Below are 17,282 nucleotides of genomic sequence, written 5' to 3'. Positions count from 1 at the left end.
AAGTCCATAACAAACATAACATACAGTTAGTCACACAAGAAGAATAACCATCATAAGTACAATATTACAACAATATTATTTAAATATACAGTAAGTGATATATAAATATAGATTAGACCGAAACAAACATTTAACAATTGTAAGACATTATAATGCAGGAGAGATTTTTAAGCTCCCACAATATGTTTTTTTTTTTTATTATTAATATATTTATTATTAAATTTCATAGTATGTCTAGATAGGGATCTTCTTATCTTCATTTACCCAAAATTGGTCAAAAGTAACCCAAATATAAGCTCCTTTTAACGCATGTGCATTCAGATTTCTTCAGAAACAGCTAACATATAAAATAATTCCACTTTCACTAGTAGAAGACAAAATAAATGGAGTTAAGGATGCTATGATGGGGTGGGGGATATTAATTTAAAATGATAAGTTTAAAAAGTCAAATTTTTTAAAAATATTAAACAATATGGGGAAAAAGTATTTCTGAAAGTTTTGTAAATTGAGAGAATTTTTCATGAGGAAAATTTAATTTAAAATAAATTGCTTATGCTCATCTTAAATTATCCCCTCAATATGCAATGAGCTTCATCTTTTGTCAGTATGTACTGCACAGTTGCATGCAATGTCCACAACTTCACTGAAATAGTTATATATAAAGCCAAGTATCTACAAAGACTGAAATATTTATGAAACACACACACACTGCCATCTTGTGGCACATTTGCATATCTGTCAAGTACTAACCTTGGGTGACCAGAAGACGTAGCTTTAGCAGTTAGCCCTTTGTTGCGTGAATGGTAAAAACCTTTGTTGCGTGAATGGTAAAATCAGGCAGGATAATCACACTATTTAGTCTAAAGACTCTCACAAATAGGGAGCAAGGGAAAGACACAATCTAACCCGCGTCCAATAAACACACACCCAATCTGAAAGCAAACCCAAGAAAATGTGTACTCACGAATCGGCAAACAAATCCGAAGTGGATCCGAGTCGAGAATCCGTCACACGGTGTAGGCGGGACCACCGTCAATGATTCGGGGAGAAGGAGCACGGGGGGTGGGTGGAATCATGGGTGAAGTGATAAATTGTTTTAGTTGTGATTTATGGAATATTGGGTGGATCTGGAGCACCGCAGGCAGCTGGAGCCGGTAGGTGACAGGGTTAATCCATAGGGTGATGTGGTATGGTCTGATAATTCTGTGAGTCCGTGTGTAGATGTAGGTTTTTTTGTAGAAAGCCATACCTTGTCACCTACTTTGTACAACCGTCCCGGAGGGTGTCGGCAGCGATGCTGGGCAACGTAGCTGGTGTTGGCACGTTGAATAGCGATGTTTGTTTGATTCCATATCTGACGACACCCATGCACCAACTGTTGGGCCGATGGTACAGCAGTTCTTGATGGTTGAACATCGGAGGTTGGAATCCATAGCAAACCTCAAAGTGGAAGTAGTGGTGATTGTGAGATAGCTATGCCCATGTGAGGTAGTGGGCCCAGGAGCACTGGCGATCGGAAACAAAACACCTCAGGTAGTGCTCCAGCTGTTGGTTGGTCCGTTCCGTCTGACCGTTAGTCTGAGGGTTGTAGCCAGATGACAGACTGCTGGTGAAATCAATCAGACAGCAGAAGGCCTTCCAGAACCGGGCGGTGAACTGGGGCCCCCTGTCCGAGACAATGTCTTTGGGGAACCCATGCAGGTGGACTACGTGTTCCAATATCAGCTCGGCGGTGTCTTCGGCTGACGTGTGACCGGTGAGGTCCACCAGGTGTTCTGCTTCGGAGAACCGGTCAACTATAGTGAGGATAGTATTTTTCCCTTCAAAAACCGGCAGGCCGTGATGAAGTCCAGGGCGATGTGCGTCCAGGGCCGTCGAGGAACGGGAAGAGGTTGGAGCTTTTCGGGGGTGGGTAGGTTGGTGTCCTTGGCCCTGGCGCACACTGGGCACGCCTGAACAAACTCCTCGTTGTCCTTCTTCATAGAGGGCCACCAGAACGCCCGTTTCACGAATGAAAAGGTTCTTTGGTTTCCAGGGTGTCCGGCGAGGAGTGCCCCCACTGGAGGACCTCCGATCTTAAGGGCTGAGGCATGTAGAGTCGTCCAGGCAGCGCACCTGCCGGTACAACCTCCGCAGGCTGATCCTGGTGGACCCTCGTCTCTAAGTGGCATTGGAGAGGTGCAATGATACGTTAGGTGGGTATGACAAGCACGGGGTCCGCCGGGGGGACGTCTTCCTCTTGTTGTCGGGATAGGGCGTTGGCCTTGGTGTTATTGAACCCTGGGCGGTATGACAAATGGAAGTTGAATTGTTCGAAAAATAATGCCCACCGTTCCTGCCGTGGGTTAAGTTGTTTGAGACTTCTGATGGTGATGAGGTTCTGGTGATCCGTTCAGATGCCCTGGAGCCAGTGACGCCATTCCTTCAAGGCCCACTTTATGCCCAACAGCTTGCGGTCCCCTACCCCGTATCGCTGCTGAGTGGGGTCAAATTTCTTGGAGAAGAGGCCACAGGGGTGTAGCTTCTGGTCTGGGCCTCGCTGGGAGAGAACAGCGCCGGCGCCCACATCCGACGCGTCCATCTCCACAACGAACGGTTGGTTGGCATCTGGGTAAAGAAGAATAGGGGCGGTGGTGATGGCAAAGTTCTTGAAAAGCATAAATGGCAGCGGGAGTGAGTTGGAAGGGGTGAGAGTAGCACCTGGTCAGACTGGTCAGTGGTGCTGCAACTGTACTGTAGCCCCGGATAAAGTGACGAATGAAGTTCGCAAACCTGAGAAACTGTTGAAGCTGTTTGAGAGTCCTGGGTAGGGGCCAATGACAAACAGCTTCCAGTTTCTGCGGGTCCATGGCCACACCTTGGGGCGAGATCACAAAACCCAGGAATGTGGTGGAGTGCTTGTGAAAAGCACATTTCTCAGTGTACAGTATATAAAAATGTTGTCTAAGTGGACAAACACCCATCGGCCTAGCATGTCTCTCGAGACGTCATTGATGAATTGTTAAAAGGCAGAGGGTGTGTTACAGAGTCCAAATGGAATGACCAGGCTCTCATAATGTCCGGTGGCAGTGATGAAAGCCGTCTTCCACTAATTGCCCTCTCTGATACGCACCAAGTTGTAGGCGCTCTGGAGGTCCAACATTGTGAACACGGTGCCACCAGAGAGGGCGTCCAGGGCTAGCGATGTTCCTTGCTAATTTTTCCAATGAAACATTCTCTCTGTTAATGTGTGTGTGTGTGCACGCACATTAAACACACACACACACACACACACACACAATGCACAAACACTTATCTGTCGGCATTTATTTTTACTTTTTTAGAGGTAAAGTGCAGGTTAATTTGTTTTATTTTTACTTTATATTTTGTAAAATTTGGTTTACGAGTGTTTTGGAACACGAGCCCGCTTTTGGAACGAATTATGCTTGTAATCCAAGGTTTCACTGTACTCTGTTTTGTTTATGATATCAACTGTGCAGTGTATGCTGGAAAATACAATCCTTACGATTCTTCACTGAAATAGTTATATATAAAGCCAAGTATCTACAAAGACTGACATATTTATATACAGTACACACACACACACACACACACACAAGCCATTAAAAAGGAAAATTTTGTCTAGGCTGAAAAATGACCAACACACAGAACAGAAGCATTGCTTGATATTCAATTAAATTCAATTAAATTTTATTTGTATAGCGCTTTTAACAATTGTCATTGACACAAAGCAGCTTTACACAATTAAAAGAATTATTTAACTGTTTATGGAATGTAAGTGTGCATAAACCGAAATGGTCAGATAGTCCCTGATGAGGAAGCCGAGGGTGACAGTGGCAAGGAAAAACTCCCTGAGATAGCAATAGGAAGAAACCTTGAGAGGAACCAGACTCAACAGGGAACCCATCCTCATTTGGGTGAAACAGAGAGCAGGAAATGATCTGCATTCATGCTGTGTGTTAGGTGTGTTAGCCAGTTCAGCTATAACAGTTGATGTTAATTTGTGTTAATATGGAGTCCAGGTAGTTATTGGAAACTCAGGTAGACTTAAGGAAATTCCAGTCCTGAACTATCTACTATCTACTGATATATACTTAGCAAAAAAAAAGAAACGTCCCTTTTTCAGGACTGTGTATTTCAACAATAATGTTGTAAAAATCCAAATAACTTTACAGATCTTCATTGTAAAGGGTTTAAACAATGTTTTCCATGCATGTTCAATTAACCATAATCAATTAATTAACATGCACCTGTGGAATGGTCGTTAAGACCTTAACAGCTTACAGAAAGTAGGCATTTAAGGTCACAGTTCTAAAAAGGCAGGACACTAAAGAGACTTGTCTACCGACTGTGAAAAACACCCAAAGAAAGATGCCCAGGGTCCCTGCTCATCTGCATGAATGTGCATTAGGCATGCTGCAGGGAGGCATGAGGACTGCTGATGTGGCTAGGGCGATAAATCGCCATGTCCGCACTGTGAGACGCCTAAGACACCACTACAGGGAGATAGAAAGGACAGCTGATCATCCTCGCAGTGGAAGACCACGTGTAACAACACCTGCACAGGATCGGTACATCCGAATATCACACCTGCATGACAGGTACAGGATGGCCACAACAACTGCCCGAGTTATTGATATAATAATGAATAATGCATGCACACACACACACACACACACACACACTAAACTTCATTTATTTGAACCAAACACTTTGCAACTATACAAAAGATAACAAAAAATTGAGTTTAAACAAATGTTCTAATGAATGTTTCTAGAATTGTGTGGTATGTCCATCATGGTCTTTCAGTATATATACACTAAATTAAATATTATTTATATTTTGTTTCATATTACTGTACATATTCACTATAATAGGCTTTAACCTTGAGTTACATTGCCTGCTTTAGTAGCTGTGATTATTTCTTCATTTAAAATAATTAAGGAAAAGGTTAGATTTACGAACTAAACTAAAAACAACAATTATCTGTCATAATCTCATTTCAATAAGATTATTGGTTTAAAATCTACACTACAAAACACTAATGAGTTGAAGCTCTTATTTTTTTTTTGTTGGATTTGGATAAGCAAGTGATGTGTCTTGTATGTACACTGTATGAGGTGTTTTTGTACAGGGATGTTGTTGATCTGTCTCACTGTGGTTGTCGAGCGCAGTAATACACAGCTGTGTCTTCAGTCTGCATGTTCTGTCCTGTTAATGTTACTGTGCTGCTGGACGTGTCTACGGACATCTGAAACCTGCTTTTCAGTTTCTCACTGTAGTAAGTGCCACCACTACCACCATATATACTTCCGATCCACTCCAGAGCTTTTCCTGCAGGTTGTCGTATCCAGCCCGTCCAGTAGCTGCTTAATGAATATCCAGACACTTTACAGGTCAGAGTCAGTGACTGACCAGGGGTTACTATAGTGGATCCAGGCTGGGTCAGCTCAACACAGTGAACACCTGTTAAAGAAGAATTATTTCAATGTTGGAAATGCAAAAAGCTGTAAGTAATCAAAACTGTATGTATATGTTATATGAAAACACTTACAGTGTACGGCTGCGAGCAGCAGCAGTGAAAAAGATGCAGAGATCATGGTGTGTGTTAAGCAAAATAAGTAAAAGCTTTTGGTCTTCATTCCTTAAATATATAAAAGGGAAGGATATTTGCATAGAGACACCCCTTATCTGAGGTACAATTTCCCCTTTATTCCATAAGAGAGAACCTCCTAATGTATTTTAAAGGATTTAATTGTGTTTAAAAATAAGGACTTGGTCTTGATTTCAGTTGGTTTAATAGTTATATATGCATAACAATACGAGTATTTTGTCAGAGTAAAAAGTCCATAAGAAACATAACTTAACTTAAACATAAATAAGTTACACAAGCAGAATAACCATCATAAGTACCAACAATATTATTTAAATTTACAGTAAGTGATATATAAATATAGATTAGACTGAAACAAACATTTAACAATTGTAACCAATTATAATGCAGGAGAGATTTTTAAGCTCCCACAAGACGTTTTTTTTATTATATATATATATATATATAAATTTGATAGTATAACTAGATAAGGATAAAGTCTTTTTTTAATTTACATTTAAATGTTTATATTTCTCTTCATTTACCCAAAATGGGTCGAAAGTAACCCAAATCTGAGCTCCTTTAAAGCATGTGCATTCAGATTTCTTCAAAAACAGCTAAGATATAAAAGTAGGCAATATAATGTCTATAAATTTACCCACTCATAACTGCTAAGGGTATCGAAGTCCATTTTCACTAGTAGAAGACAAAATAAAAGAAGTTAAGAATGCTATGATGAGGTGGGAGATATTAATTTAAAATGATAAGATTAAATAGTCAACCTATTGGAAAATATTAAAGAATATGGGGGGAGTGGAATTTTTGTAAATTGAGAGGATTTTTCATGAAGAAAATGAAATTTACAATTTACCCAAAATTATCTCCTCAATATACAATGAGCTCCATCTTCTCTCAGTATGTACAGTTGCATGTAATGTTCACAACTTTACTGAAATAGTTATATATAAAGCCAAGTATCTACAAAGACATATTTATATACACCACACACACACACACACACACACACACACACACAGCTGCCATCTAGTGTTAAAAAGGGAAATTGTGTCTAGGCTGAAAAATGACCAACACACAGAGCAGAAGCGGTGCTTGATATATAAAGCTCTACTGTGGAACGGGTCCCTCTGTTATTCAACACCGGTGATGGTGGCAAGAAAAAACTCCCTGAAATGGCAATAGGAAGAAACATTGATAACAGATAGCAGGAATTTTAATGCTGACACGCTGTGTGTTAGGCTTTAAGTTAAGTTTAATATAACAGAAGATAACTAAGTTAACATGCAGCCCATGATTATTCAGTCATGATTACCTATAAACAAACTGTTGATATAATAATGAATAATGCACACACACACACACACACACACACACACACACACACGCACATCAAATCAGTAATTGCTGGTTTATTCCCTTTAAACCCTTATCCCTCCACCCTGAGAACTTTCCTAAATTAAAATGATAGTTTTACAAATTTCTGCATTTCCAATATGCTTATGCATAAAAATAAACATAAGAATAAAACATATTATGTTTATTTTTTTAAATATATAAATCATTGCATTGTGAGCCAAACTGCTGTGCTATCCGAATCTAAAAACACCACAAATACAGTACAGTATATAGGGAATAAGACATGACAGTATTTAGTCATTCACAAAGGTACGACAGAGCTAAACACAAGTGTACAAGTGTGTCTTAATAATAATGTTTAATAGATTAATTCTGTGTCCATGACACAGATCCCTCTGAAAGTTACTATGGAAATGATATGTGATATGAATTACAGCCCCAAAACTACTGTCTAATCAGATTAGTGAATTCAGTAGTGATGTGGAGTAATGCAGTGTAAACACCAACTGATTTAAATCACACAGTTTTGTTTGGTCTCGATATTCTTACGAAAAAAAATAAAATAAACATTCTCAAATGTTTTTATTTAATTAAGGGACTACACAGAGATTTGTATGAGTGCCTGTACACATAATATATGGCTAAGGAGAAAAAGATTATAAAATATGGTAATATAATGAAGCTTTCTGTAAGAAGATAAATTAAATGAAACAGTTGAACACTTTGATTGTTTAAATTCATATGAATTTACATGAAACCAACACAGCAAATGTAAATCTGTTTAATGTAAATGTGACATGATCCTGGATGAAGTCATACTGTAGTAGTTGAAATATGTTTGTGCACATACTGCCCTCTAGTGGCAGACAATTTATATATTTTTTAATACTTAACTGAAATATGTCTTTCTCGCAATAAACTCCTCACACAGAGTTAAAATACAAAGTAACAAAATAGGAGCATTTGTATCATATCTGTATTATTGCATATTAAATCTAATACACTGATGATGCAAATGTGCACTCAGTTTTTTTTTTTTTTTTCTACAGTACAGGTGTATTTTTTGGACTGACATCTAAGTATAAGCATTAATGTGGGGACACGTGTGAAGTAATACACAGTTATGCCTTTGTCTGTAGATTCAGTCACCGTGCTGCTGAAGCTGTTTGAACTTTTTAGAGAATCTTTACGATAAGAACCCCCACCTCCCCAAATGTGGTTTATCCATTCCAGAGTTTTTCCTGCAGGTTGTCGAATCCAAGCTGTGGCGTAGCTGTTATCAGTAACAGAGTATCCGGATACTTTACAGCTGAGGGTTAAAGATTCTCTTGGCTTTAACATCGTTGAGTGAAAATCCAAGTAGCCTATTTATCTACAGTAACTATCTTTTTTCAGAAATGCAGAACAGCAGTTTAAATATTAGAAATTATATAATAACATATTTAGATAAATATTTGGATTTTTACCTAAATAACACAAAAGCAGAGGGGCTTAGTGACAGATTTCGTAAGGTATAAAACACCTGGGGCATGCTGTTATAGGAAAATAATAAAAGGGGAGAGGGATGGTGCACCCTCACATAAAATGACATTCCTGTAACCACCGTCAAGTTAATTGATTTGCTACGGTAACATGAAATACTGTTTTATTCCTCTAATACCTCTGTAATACAGCTAGGTGCTGTATATTGATTTAACATCAGCAGTTTGTCATAAAGTCAAAAATAGAGAAACATTAACAAGGCATTGAGATGCATTTAATTTTAAAATGCTAAAATCTACATTATTTATAGTTATTAATGGAGTAAACCTTTGTAATAGATTTTGTTAAACGATACAATTATCCAAATGCCTTGGCAGAAGTGTAATGTGAGATTTATTGAATCCATAAAATGTGGTTACCATTTAAATACAGAATTGAGTTGTTATGTTTTTGTGCAGCGCTGCAGCTTGTTGTGTCAGTGTGCTTCACGAGCACAGTAATACACAGCTGTGTCTTCAGTCTGTATGTTCTGTCCCCGTAAGGTCACACTGTTACTGGAAGTGTCTCGAGAGACAACAAACTTGTTTTTCAGTGAATCTTTTTTATAAATATCCCCATCATAATAAATGGTGTTGATCCATTCTAAAGTTTTTCCTGCAGGATGTCGAATCCAAGCTGTTCCATAGTGGCTGCTGCTATCAGTGATAGAAGCTCCAGACACTTTACAGGTGATGGTTAAAGTCTCTCCTGGCTTTATAACCACTGAATCTGGCTGGATGAGCTCAGTAGCACAGAACACATCTGTAAAAGAAAGAAAAAATAATAAAATATTTATAAATTGACAGGTTCAGATGAAGTAATAAAGTTTAAACCCAAACACTCACAGGTGGCGAAAGCCAGCAGCAGCAGTGGAGCTGAAGTGAACATGTTTGTGCCGAAGGAGGACTAATGAGAAGTGTTTCCTCTCTCAATAAACACAGTGATAATATTACAGGATGAGATGGAGATTTGCATAAATATTACAAAGAAGTTTTGTTCTGTAAATGATGTGGACATTTTTTGTAATAACTTTGCATATTTTTCACACTTAAATAATTGGGATCATGAAACATTATTATTATTATTATTATTATTATTATTATTATTTCACATAATGATTTAGTTTATTAAATCAGGTGTTTGAACAATGAAAGTCACAAACTTTTTTCTATTTTATTTTATTTATTTATTTATTTATTCATTCATTCAATTAAATAATTATTTAGGTAGTCATGCTGGAACTGTCAGAGCTAGAATTCACTCTTCATGGTAAAGATATGGGAATGTTTACATCCAGGATGTTGTGTGCATCATTTATTATTTATAAATAATAATCGACTGATTAAATATGTATATTTACTGTTTGTTAATTATTCTGGTAAAATAAATAAATAAAAAGCAATATTTTAAAATGCCTTGATATTAAAATAAATATTTTAGATTAAAATCTTTTTTAGATTTTAGAATCTTAAAATAATTTCATTTCATGCTATTTATACAGTACAGCAAGACACGAGCTGTTAAATATTAGACTTTTCTGAGATGTTTATTAGAATAGTTGCATAGAGAGGCTGTTCATTACACATTTTATTTAGTTTTTGTAAGAAATCCACTGTTCTGTGTCACTGTGCGTCTTTTGTGCAGCAATACACAGCTGTGTCTTCAGTTTGTAGATTCTGTCCTTGAATTGTTATTGTGTTAGTAGAAGTGTCTCTGGAGATGCAGAACTTATTTTTTAATTAGTCACTGTAATCTTTACCTACACAACTCCAGATGATTCCAATCTACTCCAGAGTTTTTTCTGCAGGTTGTCAGATCCAACCTGTACCAGAGCTAGTAACTGAATATGAAACCTTGCCGGGGGATGGAGAGACTCTGCCTGGCTGGACTGTCATGGCAGCAGGCTGAGTCAGTTTTTAACAGTGAACATCTGTGGATGAACACATATGGTGATCTCTTGTACAATATAAGGTGAGTTGCACATTTATTATTATTGTAGTAAATAAATTACTTTGATAAAACACTCACAGGAAGCAGCTGCTAGCAGGAGCAGGAGCGATTGTAAAAAACATGGTGTGTGCTGTTTGTACTGCGGTCTCCACTGTTTTACAGGTCCAACAGAGAATATTGCACTGCATATATAGAGTAATATTCCACCCTCATGCTTGTATTTGCATATCTGGTGATGGGAGAATTCACAAGCACAGTAAATCTTTAGAAATTGTACAAGAGGCATATAATTTACTATGTAAAGTATAGATAACTCCCCCCACCCCTCCCTTACACACACTGGTTACTGCTAACAGGCCGAAGAAGTGAGCACTCGTGACACTCGTGTGAGCGCATACTAACAGAATCACTGCTGTAAAGAAAAACAAACTAACAAATTAACCTGCACTTTACCTTTAAAAAGAATCATGACAGAGTAGAGTTTCAGTGTAAAGCAGAGTGTGTGTGTGTGTGTTTCTGTGTGTGAAAAGCAGAGAGGGGGTGCTTCGCACACACATAAACACACACACTGAAGGCAAGAGAAAGAGAAAGAGACTGCGAACCAGCACGGTGTCAACATACGCGTGTGCACACATAACGACAGGCTGAATCAAAGAGGGAGAACATGGATTTTTAACCTCTAATGAGACTTTCTTTTGCTTTACACGTTCGCACACACGTGTGTTATAAGAAACAGTACACGCCCGCTGTACACACGCGCTTTCAAACACAAAATAAAATATGCACACTAAGATCCAGCAGGAGAGACGATTACCCACAATTTCATAGCGCAAGAGAGAAAAAAAACGTAGGCTCAGTTGTGATCACATGATGCTCGGCGTCAAAACAAGAAGCGCATGCGTGATACATGACACTTGATAATATAAATTATAAAAATGATGTTTGATTCATGATAAAAAAATCTTTGCTCATTTTGCAGAACACTCGCTAAGCTCGTTACTCGCAATCCGAGGTTTCACTGTATATCCATGAACCAAATGCCCCACAATCTGCTGCTTACTGCTGCCGTCTAGAAATTCTGTCCAGGCTGACAAAAGACCATCACACAGGTGAGGAGCTGATTAATTTGTTTTTTGTTGTTATTTTACTTTACAGCAGTGATTCCTTTAGTATGCGCTCACACGAGTGTGTGTTTCTAGCTAATTTTTAAATGGTTTTAAAAATGGTCTCTCCGTTAATGTGCACAGTGCCTGCGTGCACCAGTGTTGCCAACTCGTCAGTAAGGAAAGTAGCTATTGGCTGTCGTAGAAGTTGCTAGAAGTCGCTAGATGACGTCATCACGTAATTTGCATAATGCACGCTGCACAGTGTGAAAAAGCAGCTTTACCTGCCTCTCCAATGTGATCACATGCCAGCATAGAACAGTGTTCAGCGATAACTAATGCCATGGTGGCTTCAGCTTTTTTTGAAGAGTCTTTTTTTTTTTTTTTTTTTACCATAAATGGCAGTTTGTTTTTGTGAAACTATTGTAAGGCTTTGTCTTTTGTGTATGTTTCTGAGTTGACGTGTTTTTTTATATAGCAAAGTTTGGCATAAAAATCAGTCTTGCAATACAGGCAGTATGCCCGTGTATTATCTCCAATAAAAGGCTTCAACCATCCGTTGAATTCAGGATTTGATTCCCACTCCTTTCTGAATTTCTGAGAGTATAGTTTTGACTGAGACATTATGAACTAGCGAGCTATATGTTTATGCTAAAGTCACAGAGAAGTACACACACAGTGGATGAGGTAAGTAATGAGGCTGTTTAAGTCAAATGCAGCGATTTATTCTTGTGCAGCTATTTATTTTAGACAAAGAACATTTTTTAATATGCATCGGAACATGATATTTTAAATTTACATCCCGCTTACAAGCCAGGGCGGGATCACTTACCGGCGGATTCGCGCATGGGCAATTCATTTGCAGTCGAGACTCGTAGGAGTGAGCATCTCCTGCTGTAACTGCTGGGGGGGGACTCCTGCGAGAGGACAGGCCTGTCTGTGAGTGCTTTGGGACGGGGGAGGGGCCGTCGGCGGCAGCTGCTGTGGCAAGTTGAGAAGAGTCAGTACAGACACATCAGAGTCTCCAAAAGTCTCCAGTAACACAAGAAAAAGTCGCCAGATTTGTCGCTAGTCGCTTTTAAAAAAAAATGTCGCTAGAGGGATTTGAAAAGTCGCTAAATATAGCGACAAAGTCGCTAAGTTGGCAACACTGGCGTGCACAAACGGAAACACTTATCTGTCGTGATTTATTTTTACGTCTTTTAAAAGTAAAGTGAAGGTTAATTTGTTTTATTTTTATTTTATATTTAGTTTTAATTATTTTTATGTATTTATTTTTTTGGGCTGTAAAACAAATAATTTAAGTTTCCATTATTTCCTATGGGAAAATTTAATTTGGTTTACGAGTGTTTTGGAATACGAGCCCACTTCCGAAACGAGTTATGCTCGTAATCCGAGGTTCCACTGTACACTGATGATAAAAATGTGCTCTCAGTTTTTTTCTACAGCACACGTGTATTTTTTGGACTGACATCTAAGTATAAGTATCAATGTGTCAACATACATTTATTTATAGTTAGGTGACTCATAAGCAACTCTAATTAAATTAGCTTGAATGTCTTTTAGTTAAATAGCATGTGATGTAGCTAACACTCAGACATCAACTGGTACAGTTGAACCTCGGACTATAAGTAACACGGTTTATGAGTGTTCCGCAAGAGGAGCAAATATTTTAAATAAATTTTGACTTGAAAAAACGAGCATTGTCTTGGTTTACGAGTACCGTGTATCATGCAACACGCATGTGCTTCTTGTTTTGACGCCAAGCGCCACATGATCACAACTGAGCCAATGGTTTTTCTTTCTCTTGCGCTGCGGAATTGTAGGTAATCGTCTTCCCTGCTGGGTCTTAGTGCACGTCTTTCACTGGTATAATCAACATCCGTGCACACGTGTAGTGTTTATTATAACACTGTGACCACGTGTGTGTGTGTGTGTAAAACATATTTTATTTTGTGTTTATAAGCGTGCGCAAACAGAAATTATTCTTTTCTCAGGTTATTCTTTTTTTTTATTTTCCAAGGTTTACTGTACACTGTTTTGTTTATAATATCAACATGGCTGCTGTGCAGTGTATGCTGGGTAATTCGATCCGAAGGTAACCATAAACATAAAAATCTGAAGGACTGCCAAATTTTTTAATAAATTCTGTCTATCCAGTTTTGCGTGATTATGTGACAAAATCTGGACAGACATACAGACAGACATACAAACATAAAGACAGATTCCGTCTCTTCCAATATCTGAAACATAAGAATATTATTGAATAAAAAAGCTCTGTCCCTTCTGTAGTTTTCATAATACATGGTACTGACAAGTTCACTCAGGTACTCTAAAGTCATACACATTTGTGTCTTCAGTCTTCAGGCTACCCTGTCAAATACATTTAATAATTTCACAGTCTTAATCACACAGTTTACATTAGTGATACAGTACAGTATGCTGTTATTAATAGGTGTAAGGGCCATATTTCATTCTTGTGATTTGTTGTTGTGTTTATTTCATTTCAATTTACTGGTTAAGCATTAAGCATTAAGTCTGTTAGTTAAGCATTATACATTAAGTCCATTGAGTTTATTAGTTTAAGCATTTAGTATTATACTTGTAAGTTGTATTGTGACATCATTTCATAAGTTGTTCTGTGACATCATCCCACAGTTGTGTAGCTGCATGTCTATCACGCACGTTAGTTATATAGTTGTTGTTAACACACGGAAGGATACCTTAAGTTTAATTGCCTGCTTTAGTAGCTGTGATTATTTCTTCATTTAAAATAGCTAAGGAAAAGGTTAGATTTACCGACTAAAGTAAAAACAACAATTATCAGTCTATAATGTTGTTCCAGGATTATTGGTTTAAAATCTACACTAAAAAACACAACAAAACACTAATAAGTTGAAGCTCCTATTTTTTGGTTCGATTTGGATGGCCAAGTGATGTGTCCTGTATGTATACTGTATGAGGTGTTTTTGTACAGGGATGTTGTTGTTCTGTCTCACTGTGGTTGACGAGCGCAGTAATACACAGCTGTGTCTTCAGTCTGCATGTTCTGTCCTGTTAATGTTACTGTGCTGCTGGACGTGTCTATGGACATCTGAAACCTGCTTTTCAGTTTCTCACTGTAAGCAGTGCTACTGCCACAACATATATATCCGATCCACTCTAGCGCTTTTCCTGCAGGTTGTCGTATCCAGGCTGTGTTGTAGCTGCTAAATGAATATCCAGACACTTTACAGGTCAGAGTCAGTGACTGACCAGGGGTTACTATAGTGGATCCAGGCTGGGTCAGCTCAACACAGTGAACACCTGTTAAAGAAGAATTATTTTAATGTTGGAAATGCAAAAAGCTATAAGTAATCAAAATTGTATGTAAATGTTAAATGGAAACACTTACAGTGTACGGCTGCGAGCAGCAGCAGCGAAAAAGATGCAAAGATCATGGTGTGTGTTAAGCAAAATAAGTAAAAGCTTTTGGTCTTTGTTCCTTAAATATATAAAAGGAAAGGATATTTGCATAGAGACACCCCTTATCTGAGGTCCAATTTCCCCTTTATTCCATAAGAGAGAACCTCCTAATGTATTTTAAAGGATTTAATTGTGTTTAAAAAAAGAACTTTGTCTTGTTTTCAGTTGGTTTAATAGTCAGAAAATACATAAAAATATAAGTATTTTGTCAGAGTAAAAAGTCCATAACAAACATAACATAAGTTACACAAGCAGAATAACCATCATGAGTAACAACAATATTATTTAAATCTACAGTAAGTGATATATAAATATGGATTAGACTGAAACATACATTTAAATATTTACATGTATCTTCATTTACCCAAAATGGGTCAAAGGTAACCCAAATATGAGCTCCTTTTGAAGCATGTGCATTAAGATTTCTTCAGAAACAGCTAACATATAAAAGTAGGCAATATAATATCTATAAATTTACCCACTCATAACTGCTAAGGGTATGGAAGTCCATTTTCACCAGTAGAAGACAAAATAAAAGGAGTTAAGGATGCTGTGATGGGGTGGGGGATATTAATTTAAAATGATAGGATTAAATAGACAATCTTTTGGAAAATATTAAAGTATTATTCTGGATATTTATAAACAGTATACACACACACACACTGCTGCCATCTAGTGTTAAAGAGGGAAATTATGTCTAGGCTGAAAAATGACCAACACACAGAGCAGAAGCGGTGCTTGATATATAAAGCTCTACTGTGAAAAGAGTCCCTCTGTTATTCAACACCGGTGATGGTGGCAAGAAAAAAACTCACTGAGATGGCAATAGGAAGAAACAATGATAACAAATAGCAGGAATTTAATGCTGACACGCTGTGTGTTACTGTAGGCTTTAAGTTAAGTTTAATATAACAGAAAATAACTAAGTTAACATGGAGCCCAGTTTGGCACCAAGATGACACCAGAATACAGCGTCTGGATTACTGTAATATATATACTCCCATCATAATAGATATATCCAATCCACTCCAGAGATTTTCCTGCAGATTGTCGGATACAAGCTGTAGCATATCCTGCATACAGTATATAAAACCTTGCAGGGGATGGAGAGATCCTGGCCTGGCTGGACTATTTACATATCTGGTGATTATGGGAGGATTCACAAGCTAAGTAAGTCTTTAAGAATTGTAAAAGTGGAAAATGCAGATGATTGTATGAACACAACAAAACAGTCATGATTACCTATAAACATGAACTGTTGATATAATAATTAATAACGCACACACACATTAAACCAGTAATTGCTGGTTTATTCCCTTTACACCATTTATAACTTTCTATGTTGTTGTTGGACTTTCGGCTGCTCCCGGCAAGGGGTCGCCACAGCGGAATACCCAGGTTTTACGCTAAATGCCCTACCTGATGCAACCCTCTAATTTTATCCGGGCTTGGGACCGACACTGCATCCAGTGGCTAGGGTTTGGACACTGGCTGGAAATCGAACCCGGGCCTTCCCCATGGCAGGCAAAACACCTACCACTGAGCCACCAGTGCCCACATAATAAACTTTCTATAAGAAGATAAATTAAATGAAACAGTTGATCACATTGCTTGTTTAAATTCATATGAATTTACATGAAACCAACACAGCAAATGTAAATCTGTTTAATGTAAATGTGACATGATCCTAGATGCTGTCATAGCTGTAGTAGTTGAAATATGTCTTTGCACAGACTGCCCTCTAGTGGCAGACAATTTATATATTTATTAATACTTAACTGAAATAAGTCTTACTCGCAATAAACTCTCCTCACATAAAGTTAAAATACAAAGTAAAAAAGTGTGAATATTTTTATCATCACTGTATTATTTCATATTAAATCTAATAAACTGCTGATGAAAATGTGCACTCAGTTTTTTTCTACAGCACACGTGTATTTTTTGGACTGACATCTAAGTATAAGTATTAATGTAATGTGGGGACACGTGTGCAGTAATACACAGGTGTCTTTTGTCTGCAGATTCTGTCCTCTCAGAGTCGCTTTTTAGAGAATCTTTACGATAAGTACCCCCACCTTCCCAAATGTGGTTTATACATTCCAGAGTTTTTCTCTGCAGGTTGTTGAATCCGACCTGTGCTGTAGCTGCTATCAGTAACAGAGTATCCGGATACTTTACAGCTGAGGGTTAAAGATTCTCCTGGCTTTAACATTACTGAGTGAATGTATTTATCTAAATATGTTTTTTTTTTCCAGAAATACAGAACAGCAGTTTAA

The 17,282-nt window shown here is 37.8% G+C and overlaps 1 gene segment (V, D, J or C); it reads right to left on the bottom strand.

The window, feature by feature from the left end:
• Positions 1-5,152: 5,152 nt before the first annotated feature.
• LOC128544261 (Ig heavy chain V region 23-like) lies at positions 5,153-14,981 on the bottom strand. The segment is given in 2 exon segments: positions 5,153-5,466; positions 14,936-14,981. Coding segments are annotated over 2 exon segments (360 nt in total).
• Positions 14,982-17,282: the final 2,301 nt, after the last annotated feature.

Source organism: Clarias gariepinus, chromosome 16 (genome assembly GCF_024256425.1).
Source record: "Clarias gariepinus isolate MV-2021 ecotype Netherlands chromosome 16, CGAR_prim_01v2, whole genome shotgun sequence".
NCBI lineage: Eukaryota > Metazoa > Chordata > Actinopteri > Siluriformes > Clariidae > Clarias > Clarias gariepinus.
Note: the sequence above shows the minus strand (reverse complement) of the source record. Positions and strands in the feature narration are given on the sequence as shown.